Source organism: Balaenoptera borealis (assembly GCF_965194805.1).
Source record: "Balaenoptera borealis genome assembly, chromosome: 17".
NCBI lineage: Eukaryota > Metazoa > Chordata > Mammalia > Artiodactyla > Balaenopteridae > Balaenoptera > Balaenoptera borealis.
The window spans coordinates 22,744,925-22,761,308 of record NC_138876.1 but is presented as its reverse complement, the minus strand read 5'-3'; the positions used below and the strand labels follow the sequence as shown (position 1 = coordinate 22,761,308).

Sequence of the window (16,384 nt, the reverse complement as noted above, 5' to 3'; positions counted from 1 at the left end):
ATGATCTTGTTCTGTAACTGCCCAAGGTCACCACAATCATTCCCAACAATTCTTGGGTCAGCCCTCTGGAGACTTTCTATCATTTTCTCACTATTTTTCCCCCGTACGGCTTACCTGTAGTGTCGGGAAATCTCTTCTTCCACCTGGGTAATGAAATCACATTTGGTACATGAGTGTTCTTTGCTTTCCTTGACAGCCGGCTGCCCATCCGATCCTTGCAGGTGATTGCCTTCTTGTTTGACGTCCGATGCTTGGGACTCATGCACGCTCTCATAATGAAAGAGGAGCACATCCACGTCGGGGGTGGAGAAGGAGCACTGGTGGCACTGGTGTTTGACTCTTGAGCTTCCGGCCGCCCCCGGAGACAAGTGCAAAAGCAAGAGCGCACAGTGGGAGCAATTACTTTTTCTGCAAGCAAATGGATAAGTAATTTCTCCAAGGTGCTTTTCTGGGCTGCAAAGGCCTCTGGGACAGAATGGACAGTGTTTAATGGTACACTTATGAATGTTATGGAGCTGTTGATAATGACGGAGAAGTGGCCCCACTACAATAACGTCGGGGCCATGGCTTTTGGAATATCTGAAGTCGCAGAACTGACAATTGTAGCTCGTGACCATATTATCCTCTGCTCCCTTGCTGGAGAAGTCCTTCTTCTTTGCCCCACTAGAGCCCTTGTCTGCCTTGGTCATTGGCTCCCCTTCTGCACTTTTGGCTAGATCATTCTGATTAATGACAGAGCCCCTGGACAGCTTGTCATTCAATTCTGGGTTAAGGCCACCTGACGGTGCTCCTCCATGCTGCTTGCCGTAATGTTCTAGCAGCTTAAGTGAGCTCGATGACTCGCAGCTGAAACTACAAAATTTACACCAGTAGTAACTGGTGGCCTCTGTACCATTTTGTCTGGAATCAAGGGGTTTGATGGGCACCGAGTAACCAACAGGAGTGTCATCTCCTGCCTTGACTGTGATCTTGTCCTGCCACTTTCCCAAGTCTCCGGAATCACTGGACCGAAGTGCAGGGATGGATTTGTTAGAGTTCTTCTCCGAAGGTTTTGCACCCTCAGAGGAGGGGAGAGAAGCTTTTATTTTGTTCGGGTGAGTCTGAAGAAAATGTTGTTCTAGTTCCGTTGATGAGTTGCCCATATAAGTGAAATTGCAGAATTTACAGCGGAAGTACTTGGTGTTTCCTTGGCAATCTGGTGTTTTCCGTCCAATGCCAATGAATGTCCCACCTGAAGTGACCTGGCATAGAAGAAATGGATGTTACTTTAAAGGTATCATTAATTCAGTGCTTTTTGTGGGAGGGAGGAGGTGACACTGCCAAGTATTCCACATCCAAAAATACAATAGTACTTCTGCTTATTATGAAATCACTTGAATAATCAGAGCCAAAGAAATTCACTCTTCGTTACTCAATAGCAACTCTATGAGAGGCTCATTATGCAAAACATTTTTGGCCAAAGTATCTGATGAAGGTAAGTAATAAAAGTACTATAACTAATGCAAAGGATTTAATAATATATACTTAAAAAAAAAAAAAACCTATGAAGAAGACTTTCAATTAAAGAGATTTTACTACTGCCTCCTTCAAATCCCATTCCCACGGAAGCAGCCAAATCACGTGGGGATTTCTTCTCACAAAGCTAAGGGTTGCCATCAAAACCAGGGGCAGTTGCTCAGAGATTACTCAACGCAGGTGTCCTCCAAGGAAATCCTCTGTTCAGTTCCTACAGCAATAAGGCTGCAAAGATGAAGTCTATCTTTTGGGTAAAATAAAGGTGCTAAATGACCACACAAAATGGCTTATGGTTAAAGCCCGAGCATGCACAATTAGACTGAAAGTAAAATGAAATCATCGGTGGGCTTGAAATCTTGGTGAAGGAGGATCAATGTAAGGAGTTTAAAATGTTTCCCAATCTAGGACAAATGAAATAAAGAAAACCTTCCAGGGCTTTTTTTTGATTAAGGCTCTGTCTCATAGAAAAGACTCAGCCCCTCCCATGAGCGGGTCATGGGGACAGTCAAGGGCCAAAATAAAATAATTTCACCATAAAAATCACCACAGCTCTGTTTTCTATCCAAAATTATAAAATTGTGTATAGTGTTAGGGCAATCAAGGCCTTCAAAGGGCATTTTATCTAAAACTCTTCTCTGGGTGCACCACATCAGGCAGCATAACTAAGTGCCACCACCCAGCAGCCAAAATTCATTGTTTAAAAGAGTTTTTGACAGAAATGCTCCAAAGGGGGAGAAATTTCCTCTTTCAACAATCAGGGAATTTTTGAATTTTTCCAGCAACCAGATGTAATAGATTAAGCACGTGGCATAATCATGTTCTTCCTTCTTCCACAGCTGCTCAAAAATGACATGTGTGATCACTGCTCACATCCAAATCACTCCATGAGAAAAGTCTCGAGCATCTCAAAATCATTTAAAAGATTCTACTTAATATGCAAATAATATTCTTTTAGCGCACTGAGAGACATAGTTGTTCTCTACTATACAGGACGAAGATTGAAGTCCGTTCTGCCACTTAAAGAGAGGTGTGACCTGGATCAAATTACTTAACCTCTCTGGCCAACAGCTTCCTCACTGGGGGCCACCTTTAAACTTACTTCCAATATTACAGTTGGAGGAAATGTGCATGAACGCATCAACAGCTCATTTACTGTACACTAAGATTAATAAATTATGAAGTTCTCCCACAGCCGTTAATCGAAGGATGACAATATTCCACTTTAAACAGTGTCTATATTCACCATGGCAAACACCCAGATTTCAGTCTGTTGACAGCAGAGCATTATCTAAGCAGAAGGGCAAGAATGGGGGGCACCCTCCCAGGCAGCAACCTGACAATCACTGGTGTAAAGATTGTCAAAGCCAGACGACACAAGAGAAGTCTAACACCATTCTAACCAAACACTTTAGTGACCAAAGCAAATAAAATTTGCACTGAAATGTAATGCATAATATTGTAAAATTCATCCATTTCGCAATTCGCTAGAGGTGAGAAGAACCTTGTTTTCAAAAACAAAATGAACCTTTCAGTGGGATGCCACCTACTCAGGTACTTGGTTCAGGAACTTCAACTTGAATCAAAAGGAGCAAATTCAGAACTATCCCAACCTTCTCTAATGTGAGCAAAGAAAGCTAGTGTACAAGCTCTAGACATGGAAATTTGCTTCTCTGAGCTACCACATTGCTTCAGAGTTGCTGAGTTTCCTTAACAGAAAATGTTTCGAACTTCTGCTTGTAGAACAGGGATTCCTGAGAAACCATGACACATCATCACGATTTCTTTGATTTTGCAATCTTCAAGCCTCATGTTCCATGCCCACACTGAGAGGGCTGAGCAAAGAGCACATACTATCTTAAGAAAGCCCTAAACTTATGATTTTGAAGGGAATTTAAATTATTATGAAGCATCACAACATCCCTTTCAGTATTTGACATCAACTTTAAGAGTCAGAAAATCCACGCTAAGAAAGACTAATATCAGGTGAAGAGAACATTTCATACCAAAAACCGCCAGTAAATCATTTTGGTCTGGGATTAACTAAGCTACTAAGAAAACTGCATTAAATCTTTAAAGTTGGCAGTGTCTATGTGTCTAAAGGTTGTGTCTTCAGCCAACTCCATTGTTTAGGATGCTTTTAATGCTTATATACTTTATGCTGAAAAGTGCCTTCAGACTACCCACTGCCCTTTCAAAAACCACCCAAGCAACCAAATAACACAAGGATCTAACTTAATGGCAAGAACAAAAATACTGACACTTGTACAGATTATCTATTTGCCTTCCTGGTAAATAGCAGTTAATCATATTAGTATTACCTATTATTAAAAGCTAATATAATATTAGAATTACATATCTTACATATTATAAAAGCCAACTTTGGAAAACATAATTACTCAGTGTTCTATTCCTTTTCTCTTTCCAAAATAAGGTTTTAAGGTTACATTTGTGGCCATTTCTATGCTATCTCTATAAGAGATGTACCTTAAGTCATGGTGAAATATGACTGTTGTACAATATATCATTTAACTGAATTCTGAAATAAAATATAATTTATTATTTTAGGACACCATACCTAAGACTAAACCATACCCATTTCATGTTCATGACCCACAAATGCTGACTTAAAACAATTCTTTTCTAGGTTACACCCAAATACACAGCAAGAACAGTTAATGCAAAATCAATGTTTTGCAGCAACAGTTTATTTAATCTTATTGCCAGGAAACAGCACCTACACACTCAGAGAATTATTTCAAACTTTCCAAACGGTTGAACCCAGCAAGGAATAGAAAAACTTATTCCCTAGCTATGGCTATACTAAAAAGAGACCACAAGCAGAACAAAGAGTGTAAACTTCAGTCTTTCTTGTTTTGCTAACCAGAACTTTCATGATAACCCATAATCCAGCAGTGCCTTTGATACAGATATCCACATTTAAAAATTCCTATTAAACTGCAAATTCTGTTTGGACTAAAAATTACACGTATTCATTCATCTATTTAGTAGCTACTGGGTATTTAGCTTGTGCCAATCTCTGTGACAGACATCAGGATACAACAGTGAAAAGCTAGACCGCAACTCTGCTTTTAAATTACTTATATTTTAAGATCAAAATTTGTAGGTAAAATCCTTTATTTATTTGTATTTATCTTTACTTGCATTTGTTTGCTCCCAAGGGAAGTTCTCAAGTTAAATCCTGTAGAAAGACACACTATTTAACCTTCTGGCACCTCAGTTTCATCATCTTTGTGGCTATAAATAATATTGTACACTTTGCCATTTTATAGGATTATCGTGAGGATAAAGTGAGAGAATGCATCCAAAAAGTGATCTGCAAAAGTCTACATTACTGCTGTCCAACAGAACTCTGAGTTGATGGAAATGTTCTGTAGTCTACCCTGTCCAATACGGCAGCCACTAGCTAAGTGCTACTGAACACTTGAAACAGAGCTAGTGCAACTGAAGAACTGATTTTTTTAAATTTAATTTGTCGTTTTTATGAATTTTTCATAAATTTAGCTTTAATGAATTGAAATTTAAATAGCCCCATGTAGCTGGTGAATACCATATCAGACAGCACACTCTACAGTACTATTCACATGAATGGGACTATTATTTAATAAAATGAACTATCTCTTTGAATTTCTCCCGCCAATGAAATGAAAAGACTAAACAGAAGGGGAAGTGGTAAAGTCAAACTCAAATACTTGTCACCCCTAGTATTCTTAGCTGTAAACGTAAAAGATCAATTCTGTTGTTACTAAGCTAATGCTTCCATTTACATTCCTTCTTGGACTGAAGGAATGGTATTACATTCATCTTTGGAAGTAAGCAGGAGCTCGATACACTTTGGTTGAATGAACGAACTAGTTATTGGAGATGTGAAATCTCCCACTTACTTGGGCTACGGGAGCTATACTAATTCACGGCCCTATTATCATTGACTCAACCTGACATATGGGCTTCTTCAAAAGACAAGACAAATTGCATCTTTCAACCCAAAAACAAATGACTATGGGGTCATTTGCTTGTGAATTAGAGCTATACAGAAACACCCAAGATACCTGTTAAGGCATGAAAAAGAACAAATTTTAAGTTGTTTTTCACTGATTGAGGACTCTGATGCCTTTTTATTCTATTTTAACCTCAGTTCTAAAAACTCTTCCTTCCATGTAGTTTGTTCCATGCCTTTCATTTATAATTTATCTACATATGGCTTTTCACAAAAATGTTTCACTACAGAAGTTAAAAATATAAAAGGTTGGCTTTTTTTCAAGGTCTTTAACCTCAATTTAGCTCTTTCCTCCTAATAATATGGAACAAAAACTAGTAAGAAAAGTATCTAAAAGAATATGTCAAAGGGAAAGATCTTTTAAAGCCTCAGAACTCTTAAAATGACACTTTAGCAAATGTACTTATTTTCAATGGAACAAAAAGAGTTGTTTGAACTAAACACAAACTCTTCCTCAGATGTGGTTCATATTCAAGGACTGTAATTGATAGCAACAGAGACAATTAGGAGGGTACTAATTTAAAAGGACTTGAGGTTACGGGCTGATCGTCAAAAAAGTAAAACCACGACTGTAAAAAACTAAGTTGTTAAAAATCACTGTTCAAATACTGAAGTCACAAATAACGTGAAGAAATCTGTCAGGGCCAATCTTGGCTGAAAATAACTAAATTCAGAATCAATGTGCTAATCTACATAGGGAATGTTTCCGCGTTGTACAATGCTTCAAAACACACCGCAGAATATAGAGTGTGCCTCAACGATGTACCTTTGATGGAAATTAAGTATTTAAAAATTTCAATAACAAATCTAATTAAACGGCAGTCAGCTCAGTCGCATGCTATCATAGCCTATTCTTTGTGTCGCTGGAATAAATCCCATATACATCTTTGTCATTGGATTTATAAGAGCCAACTAATTTTTTGGGGGGTGAGGGCAAAACCTAAATTGGTAGAGGTGCAAATATAAGGGTAAAATACTGCTTATCCTTAATTATCTACATTTTTATAATAAATGTTTTGTATTTACAATAATAAACAGTCTATCCCAAACTGGTTTTCTCATTTTACTCAGCATAATATCAATCTAATTTTCTATGGTTATTTGGTATTTGGACAGATAGAAAACCGGTAAACCTTGAAGTCAGTCTCACTAATTTAGAAGGTAATCTCTTAGGGGAAAATATGCAAAAGAAAACTGAAAATGCAGTGCAAGTGGAGTACATTATCCACAGCGTTCCTCTCCTCCAGCTGATCTGCCATTGCCGCTGGCTCATAACGGAGATAAACAATAATTGCATGTTTGTCCTAAAGAGGGTCTTAATGAGCAAACAGAGTTGAATCACTGTGGAACATCCTTCCTCCAGGGAAGGGTGATTTGTGGCATGCCTACTATGTGCCAAGCACTGGGAGACACAAGGAAATGACAAAGTCCCAAACCCCCAACGTGTCTGCAATTTTAGTGCATAAAGTTCCCAGGTAAATAGATGACAACAGTGGAATATGTGCTTCTGCTGAAAGCTGTACCAAGTTCCATGACCACACAGAGGAAAAGCACCTAACCTACACTGACTGGTCCACAAAGGCTTCCGGAAGGAGGTGACAACTGAGCTGTGGACAGATGAGTTGGCATTTGGGATGAGCCTCAAAGGCAGTGATCTCAGAAAGGTTTTTCAGGTGCAGGAAACAAAATGAGTAAAGCATAAATGAGGATGAAACAGTGCAAGTTGCTTTCAGGAAATGTGGAGGAAGTTTGGGGGTGAGAGAGAATTTGGAAAAGTGATGTCTTAATGGAGAGTCTACATTGAATTATACAAGTATAATTAAAACGATCTGCTTTTTTTTATAGAAAGTAGACCTATACTTCCTACAAAACACAGGAAGACAGATCTCTAAGTGGAATTTTTAAACATTAAAGAAAGGAAGGAAGGGAGGGAAGGAGGATGGGTAAGAGAAGAGATGGAGGAAAGGAAGGGTAAAGAGGAAGGAGGGAGGAAAAAGAACAGAAAGAAACAGAAACCAAAGGAAGGCGAGAAGGGGTAGGAAGGAAGGGATAGCAGATGAGAAGAGAAAGAACAGAAGGGAACAGAAAGAGAAAGTAAATAAGTAAAGAAGCCACTAAGAATTTACTAAGTAAACATTAAGGGTGGTGCCGGGGGAGGGGGGGGGGACTTCCCTGGTGGAGCAGTGGTTAAGAATCCACCTGCCAATGCAGGGGACATGGGTTCGAGCCCTGGTCCGGGAAGATCCCACATGCCGCGGAGCAACCAAGCCCGTGCACCATAACTACTGAGCCTGCACTCTAGAGCCCACGAGCCACAACAACTGAACCCGCGTGCCACAACTACTGAAGCCCACGCGCCTAGAGCCCACGCTCCACAACAAGAGAAGCCACTGCAATAAGAAGTCCGCGCACCGCAACGAGCTCACCACAACTAGAGAAAGCCCACACACAGCAACGAAGACCCAACGCAGCCAAAAATAAATAATAAAATAAAATAAATTAAAAAAACAAAAAAGGGTGGTGCCGGGGAAAGAATAAAGAAGGAAAGACAGGACAAATCACTCCATTATTTGGACAGAGATACAAATCAGAAAGACATCCAGGAGAACTGACATTTCCAGCCTGACTGACTTGAAAATGGCAGTCTAGAAAAAAGGAGAGGAACACAAAGTTGTTTTAGGGAAGGAACTAACAACTTTACTTCTACACATGTCGATTTTGAGATGCCAGTTGGAATATCGAGGTGGAGCTACCTGCCCATCAGCTGGAAAAACAGGTCTTAGAACAAACCACTGTTTATTATTAAGATTCCCAATATGTTACTGGACTCATGAAAGAATGCAGGTGTTCTTTATCTTACATCAACAGGTCATCTAAATATTAAAGGAGAATTGCTGGACAATTAGACTTTCTTTGAATTCTCAAGCCCCTCATGGTAGCCCCCAGTTTCTTCACTTTCAGCATCCGGGGACCTCACAAAGCTCTGAGCATGGCTGGGGAATGAGTACACTCAAGTTAGACAGTCTAAAAGTATTCTGAGTTCCTCTGCCTCCACACCCATTCCATTACTTACTCAAAGGCAAAGAGTAAAACCTTAATTACCCAGCCTTGGAGAACATAAATGGAAGCTGGGTGCATCTCCTTAACACTGAATCTTCACAGAAAAACCAACCTAGATTGTGCCTAGTAATCAAAAGAGGGGAATACAACTCTCAGACCATCTACTGAATCATAAAATCCTAAAACGAAGTCCTTCAAACAAGGGAACTATGAAGTAAATCAAATACATGGATGAAGTGTCCCTTAATGTGGGGATAAAGCACTGCATCCTTAATTGATAAAATCAAAATCTGGCCCTTATGCACTCTATCAGAACTAGTTTCTGCAGCCAAAGTACCAGTGAAAATGAATCACAGTAATTAAGAAAAGACAAATCAGCAAAATTAATTCTCTTTTCAATGATTTCAATTATAAGCTAGTAAGTTCAAATAAGGCAGCATTACACTCCAGGGTTTGGATAAGAGATCATCTCAAAGAAATCGCTGAAGTCCCCAAATTCAATGCAATTCACAGAGTATGCATCAAACAGCCCTGGCGTACCAGTCTTATATCTCCTCCCTTACATGCGGCTGGTCTGTCTTCCATTGCTTTTCTAGTTGCAGTAAACTCAGTCTTACAATTGGGAAGGCCATATATCATAGTGGTTGTGAAGACAACTTTCTGTAGCCTATCTACCCTGGTTTACACCCCATTTACCCCACTTCAACTCTGTGAGCTTGGGCAGGTTACTTTCATCCCTCTATGTCTGTTTCCTCATTTTTTAAAATGGACGTAATAGTAGTGTCAGCTTCAAAGGTTTTTATGAAGATGAGTTAATTAATACACATAAAGAGCTTAGATCTACATATACACATAAGAAACCCTTAATAAATGCTAGCTCTTATTAGGACTGAATCCAAAATTGGGGGACAAAACAGGACATATGTGTAATTTTGATTATGGAAGCTAAAAAATAAAAGAAGGATAGATCATATTTAAAGTAATACAGAAAAATAAATTTTATATTTGATTTCCAATTAAAATTAAACACGGTCTTCTCTGATATTCTGAACATGCATAACATTGACTTTAAACTTCAGAATCATATGATGAAGAATTCAAGAGGTCTATGGTCTAACGATTTTCAGACACAGACTCCAGGAAGGAAATCAGAAAATGAAAGAGAACGGCTCTTTCTCCCCACTTTCCTGGAGTTAGCATACTACTTATGTATCTGTGTTTCCAACAGCTGCACATATGCTATAATTACAATGACCCAAGAAACAAAAAGCACTGAATAATCTGCTGACTTGATATGGTTAGCAGAACATGCCATTTGGAGATAAAATTTTTATTGAGTTGAATAATGCTAAATTCGATTGAATGCACTGATAACCATGATTCCTTCTTCTAAACATTCTGCTTAGAGAGAAATACAGATATTCAAGAAAGTGATACATGTTCTCTAAACGATGGCAAATAGACTGAAAATCAAAGAGGGACTGACATTTATCATACTGACCCTCTTGTAACAAAGCCAAATGGAGATTTAACCATCATGCAGGTAAAAGGATTAGTGAAGATGGTCAAACTGTTCCATCCGTGTGGCTACATTATAAAGCTCAGCTATCTTCATGATGAAAATAACCTGGTAAATGCCAGAACACTGCTTTGCTTTTATGGCCTTAGGGTGAGCATATGTTTTATTTTGCACACTTTATTACTTGTTAAAGAGACACGGTCCTGAAAATAAGTATGGGTTCATATGCCAAACATTCCGTACTCTAGAGAGAGTCTGAAGTGATTCAAGTCTCATTCACCAGCGTTTCTAAAGAGCAATTGTCCTCAACTCAGAAGAACAAAGCAACAGAACCTGCTAAGATCTACAGCTTCCCTCCTGCTCCAGGATCAAAGGAAACAGCCAGGCAAAAAATAAATATTTGGAGGTTAAAATTCAAGAAAATTCAAAATAGACCAAAATAAGATGAATGTTCTCTGGAGTTTTCTTTTTTTCCAGACCAAACTGTAACCCCCTGTTCAAATGAATGTACGGGCACATGTTAAGAATTTATAAAGCTCATGGAGTTAAATATGTTGAAAATGCAAACACAGAAAATGACTTCCTAGCTCGAAAATCTGTTCTTCCTGCTTCTAACATGACATATTGTGCAACTCTGATAAAAAATATTTATAAAACAGAAACGCAGGGCTCCTAACTCAAACACAAGACAATCACTGAGATTCTTCTGTTAACCTTAAAATTTCATTCAGGGCCAAAATGAATTTAATAGCTGGCATCCTGTAGCTCCCTTCTTAGAGGCCTGAATAATGCAGAATAACAGGAAAGGTTTCCTAATATGAAAAGGCACCATATACACTGTGAGCATTTATAAACTTGGGCTAGCTTAAACACTTTCCCGTGGGAAGCACAACTTGACAAGACTCCGACTTTTATAACTTGATCTGAGGGCTAAGAGCTCCCCCATAAAGATGATGCAAACACCCTAATGCACCACACATTAAGCCCTAATGAAACAGCAAAGTCCGCGTTTAGCAACGCAGGCCTCCATTCAGCGATGGTTTAAATATAAGCATAATAAAGCAGATTAGAAAGAAAGAGGCTGTAATTACTTTCTGAAGAACTCAATCTCTTGTCCTATTATCGGTCTATATGTGAGCCTCAAGGGCTGAATACAGGTAGTAAAAATTGCATGAAGGGCTTAGCCACCATGCCACATCCATTATTTTTAAAAATTTAAGCACAATAATTGATAAAACACGCAGGGGAAATTTAAAAATTGAGAAACTAACATCCGGGTCAAGTCAATGAGTCCTAAGCTAGCCATTGTATCTTTCCTTAGTTTTTCTTGGTAAAGGTCTATATCTCTTCTGATTTCAGGGCTGGGTATGCTACCTCATGGTGTGTGAGGGATCTGAATTCAACAGACTCAGAAGTGACAGTCCAGATTTTATGATGGCCCTTTAAAATGACCTCCATTATCTGGCCGGGGCTTTGTCGATTATGAAGTACAAAGAAACGTTGTTTGACACTATTTTTACAAATTCGTAATTCTTTGACTTCATGATGTGTAATAAAACTTACACAGAAGTGGATACCATCAGTAAAAGCAGGTCAAAACTTCAATTATTAACTTCAATATATGTCAAATAATCTGAACTTGGAACTAGAAATCTTAAAATTTGTTTAAATTATTTCTTTTTCCCCAACCGTATATCTCATGTTTGCACTCAAGTCAGTTTGAATTATTTAAAACCATCCATGCCAAACCAAAATATAGATCAAAGCCACAGAGTCCTTAAGTCCTCCACTTCTGGCTTCTGTTCCTTTTTTCTTGGCCTAAAATGTCATAAATCTATCATTAACCACCAACTGTCCTGAATGTTAAAAAAAAAAAAAGTTTAATTGAAAGAGATTAATGAATCGCTCATCTATTACTTCAACGAGCTTAAGTTACAGATTGATATCAATAATTCCTGGAATGGAATGATTATTTGTCTTTAATCCTCGTATTTACCAACATCTTCTTTATCAGAATACACACAAGCCATTAACTTGCTATCAATTTCTGTCAAAACTGCATTAAAGAAATTCTGCAGTCAGCATTTTACTTCCCACAGCTTTTAGTCTCCACACAGCACACATGCCAAGGAAAGAACCTCTCAAACGGCATTTCAGCAACACAAACATATGTGGGTGAAAAAGGGGGATTTCAGATGCGCTTTTATTCAATTTACGCATATAGCAAAGCTGCCTGATATTTATTTCAGCATAAAAATATTAATAAGTTATTTATCTTCAGACATGTTTCTGCATCAACATCTGGTGTGTGTGTAAAGTATTCAAGATTAACATTTGGCCTAAAGTACATTTAGTGTGCTTTTCCCAAACTGAAGAAAGTTAACTCTCTTTAGGCTTCTTTCTCTCTCCAATTGTTTCTTCGAAAGAATCAGTCACTTTTTCCATAGATCGCTGTTTTCTATTTTTAGCCATATTATTTCTCTTTGAAAAAAAAAATTGATTTTAACAAGATTATCTCCCTCCGTGCGATTTCCTACCATTTCTGTCTTCTTTACTGGGCACTGCTGCGAGGATTTAGGAGACAGCAGAGTCTAGGATCAGCTGTTTTATTTCTAGTTCTATTAGTTCAAACTCAGATAGCTCCCACATCTGTTTTATTTCTAAAATCACTGCCCAGGAAAAGTGTCCAGCTCGTTCTACCCAAACATAAACTTTACTATAAATAACTAGGAACCTAACAAATAACTGTTTGGGGGAAATGGAAGTGTGTTTAAAAATCTGAATTCTTCCAAACTATAGGCCCTTAGTAATCTTCGTTTTAGAGCCTTCCTGACAGCCCAGATCAGCTTCCCTCAGAAGTTGTCCCCAGAGTGAACAAACTGAAACCCCGGCCGGAAATCCAGGTATTAACATCATATTCCCCGCTAATTATAAAACACCATTTCACATACTGACATTATTCACTTCTAACCCTTTTATCTAAAACACGTATTTGCTTTCCAATCATAGTTTGACAGCAGAGTGTATCTGACACAAGCCAGTGAAATGATCTTTAATAAGACAGCAGTTCAAAGCATGTAGCTTTCATGCATAATAACTATGTTGGCTTAATTTGCTGCGCCACAGAAATCATTCTATTTGTGGAAATTCACAAAGTAAGATGGAATTTTGAGAGCTTTACAAAGATGAAACTGGCTTTTTAAGAGTTCTTCTTTATCTCCCTTAAAGTGAAAAGATTGCCATTCTGACGTTTTTAAAGGACTTGGAGATTTCTCTTCTGATCCTTCTTACAAGTATTGCAAAATATATTCACTACCTGTTATTTATAACCCCTTTGCCTGTCTTTCTTATTTGGCACTAGGTCAAAAGAGAGGTCTAGAACAAATGTGCTGTAGCCACTGAGTTGATAAAAATGATTGATATTTTCAGGGATTGAGGAGGTCAAATAAGTGTGATGCGATTTCATTAGTTCTCAGGTACTTCTTCTAATCATTCCTAAAGAAGGTTAATATTAAACCGAATATGTTTTGAAAACCCTGGCCTAATAATACAATAAAAATCTACAGACTGTAACAGAAACTAATACACTTTCTCAAGCTGATTGTCAGTTTCAACTATACTAAAATTGCTAAAATGAAATGAATACATTACTTGAGTCCGTTCTGCATTTCATTCTATTTGAAATGGTAGGTTTTTTTTTTTTATCTCACATATGCCATAAGCTAACACAGAAGGGGTAGATCAAAAAGGTATGCCAGTTTTAATAAAAGTAGAAATCTAAATTACTACTAAATGCTTTCATAAATTATGATTTTCTTTAAATGCAGGAAGGAATGCTTTATTGGTCCACACCAAGGTCATTCTGGTGTCCCTAGTACTTACTCACATTGACTTCTTTTTAAATCAATTTAAAATTTTATTCCCAAAGTTTCATTTGCAATTATGTTGCCTTTTCAGTAGTACATCTCTGCAACCATCAGTGTGACCCAACTCTGGTCCAGTTTGGCAGAGTGTAAAATTAAATCCTCATCCAAGACACAGGAAAGACCCTCCCTGAAGTAAAGGCTATAGCAAAAGATTTATAATCTAAAACTAGAACAAAGCACAAATTACTATCATGTAGAACCATAAAGATTAGTGCCATTTTTGGAAGACTCTGAAAACATCAAATTACCATGAAATATGTCCAGAAATACGAAGCCAAGCTAATTCCATGAAAAAACTTTTCCCAGCCTAATAGAAATGTTGGGATTATTTTCCATGATGAGAGGCTAAAGATAACTCTGAATACACATTTGGATGAAACAGCTACAGACTGCGTCTCTCTTCTGCTCCATTGAGCAGGCTACCCCTTTGGTACTGGGAGCTTGATTTTAACGAACATGTAAAAATTCACATTTCGTTACTAACAACATTTTCTGTACAAAGAGATCACAATACAAAGCACAAACCTGTACATCATAGGTCCCATTTAGTAAAACAGGCCTTGAGGAATTGATATCCTGCAGCACACCAGAAAGCACGGAACGGTTGACTTTCTGGAAGTCTTTGGAATGGCTGAACTGCACCATGTTATGAAGGGCCAAGATTTTGCTGTCCAGCTCAGCATCCTGCCTGGTGCGGTTATGCAGTCCTAAGTGATACTTTCGGAAGTGCTTAATCAGATCTGTGGGGTCGTTGCCATAGTAACCGTATCCACAGATATTGCATTTAAAGTCCTGAAGCTCTGGAGACAGAGGTGCCGGGTCTGGGTTGTCATTTACCAGTAAGTCGGTTTTCGATTTATTCAGTCTTACACCCCCATCTGAAGGCACTTGTGGGTTTTTTGAGGCCACTGAAACTGGGCTTGAGCCTTGACAATTGGCTTGACCACTCTGCGCTTGCCCTGTTTCCTCCGTAGCCTTCGGTGACATCTTCTGATCTTCCTTTGTCTCCAAGGAGTCCCCTGATGGGGTGCAGGCCATATCTTGAGGGTCATCTGCCTCTGCTCTTTGAGGAGACTTCAAGGGCTCACAGACTCCCCCAGCAGCTGGAGATGAGAAAGCCAACATATTTCTCTCTGTCACCTCATCATGTGGATAGGAGGGAAGGTTTCCTCCCTTACTGGGGCTTTCATAATTGAAGCCAGCCTTCTCACTCAGGATTGAGCTTTTTAAGTCCTTCTTACTGCTAGAAGACGGATCTTGGACATGCAAGCTATGTTCCTCCTTATTATTTAGTTCTGCAGCATCACTCTGATCCGTATTTTCTGACATCTGATCTACAGAAAATTCTTTGTTCTTTCCAGATCCCTTGCTTTCTGTACCGACAGGCTCCAGGGTCTGGCCCTCGCCTTCACTAGCAATGTTTCTCAGAGGGGGGTTCTTTTTCCGGACCATATCTGTTAAAATACAAGGAAAAGGAAGATACAGGGTTATTTGAAATTTGCAGGCATGTAATCTAATCTAGAACATTTTACTTACTCTATGCAAGGCTTTTTTTAAGGCACATAATAAAAAATTTTCTCTAGGAAAAAAAAATCTGCTATTTTTTTAAAAAATAGCAAAAAATTGAGACTGATGCCAACGATTTACATTTAGAATTATTTTTGTCACAAAGGGTGGCTCATTTGTTATTTTTAAATGGTTTTATGAATACCAAGGTATTATTATTACTAGCTCTATCATCATTCCTATTACTTAATCTTGGCTGCCAATTATATTTTTTGCTCAGCTTCTTTCTTAAGAGTTGATAGATAAATGCTTCTATATTTATCCGTGTTATACACTATGTGTAATATGTACACGTTATGTTTATAGAATATATACACCTGTTTATGTTTATAGAATATACATTATGTGTTTATTTATGATACGTATATGTGTATACAAACAACTATAAAGTGAAACTCGATATTGTTACACACTGTGCAACCAAGATACCAATATAGTTTCAACCAAAATATCCTCACAGTCAAAAGACAGAAAGAGCATGTTATAAACAAAGTGAAAACTGCCCCTTTACTTCCAGAAATGGAGGATAACAAATGTTTCATCTCTGCCATACCGATAAATTACTTTAAGCCCCCTTTGGGGGATTTGCCTGAAAGAAGGGGGACCTGGTACACGTCATAGTGGCCAGGTTGGGTTTTACTAGGACTCCATCTGGCATGATGAGAACCTACCTAAGGCCAGGGTTTCTAGGCACAGCATGCTGGAAACAGTACCTATCCCACCATCAGGAGCACACTGGAAATTGACTAAAGTAAAATATTCAATTGAACCATGTGACATTGC

The 16,384-nt window shown here is 38.3% G+C and overlaps 1 protein-coding gene across 8 annotated transcripts in view; it reads right to left on the bottom strand.

Moving 5' to 3' along the window:
- TRPS1 (transcriptional repressor GATA binding 1) overlaps nt 1–16,384 on the bottom strand; it is a 279,500-nt gene that overhangs the window by 192,929 nt on the left and 70,187 nt on the right. For all 8 annotated transcript variants that reach the window (XM_082364223.1, XM_082364227.1, XM_082364228.1 and 5 more), the window contains 2 exons: nt 14,561–15,489; nt 115–1,241 (listed from right to left, as the gene is read on the bottom strand). In XM_082364223.1, coding sequence (XP_082220349.1) covers nt 115–1,241; nt 14,561–15,489 — 2,056 coding nt within the window. The remainder of the gene's footprint in view (nt 1–114; nt 1,242–14,560; nt 15,490–16,384) is intronic.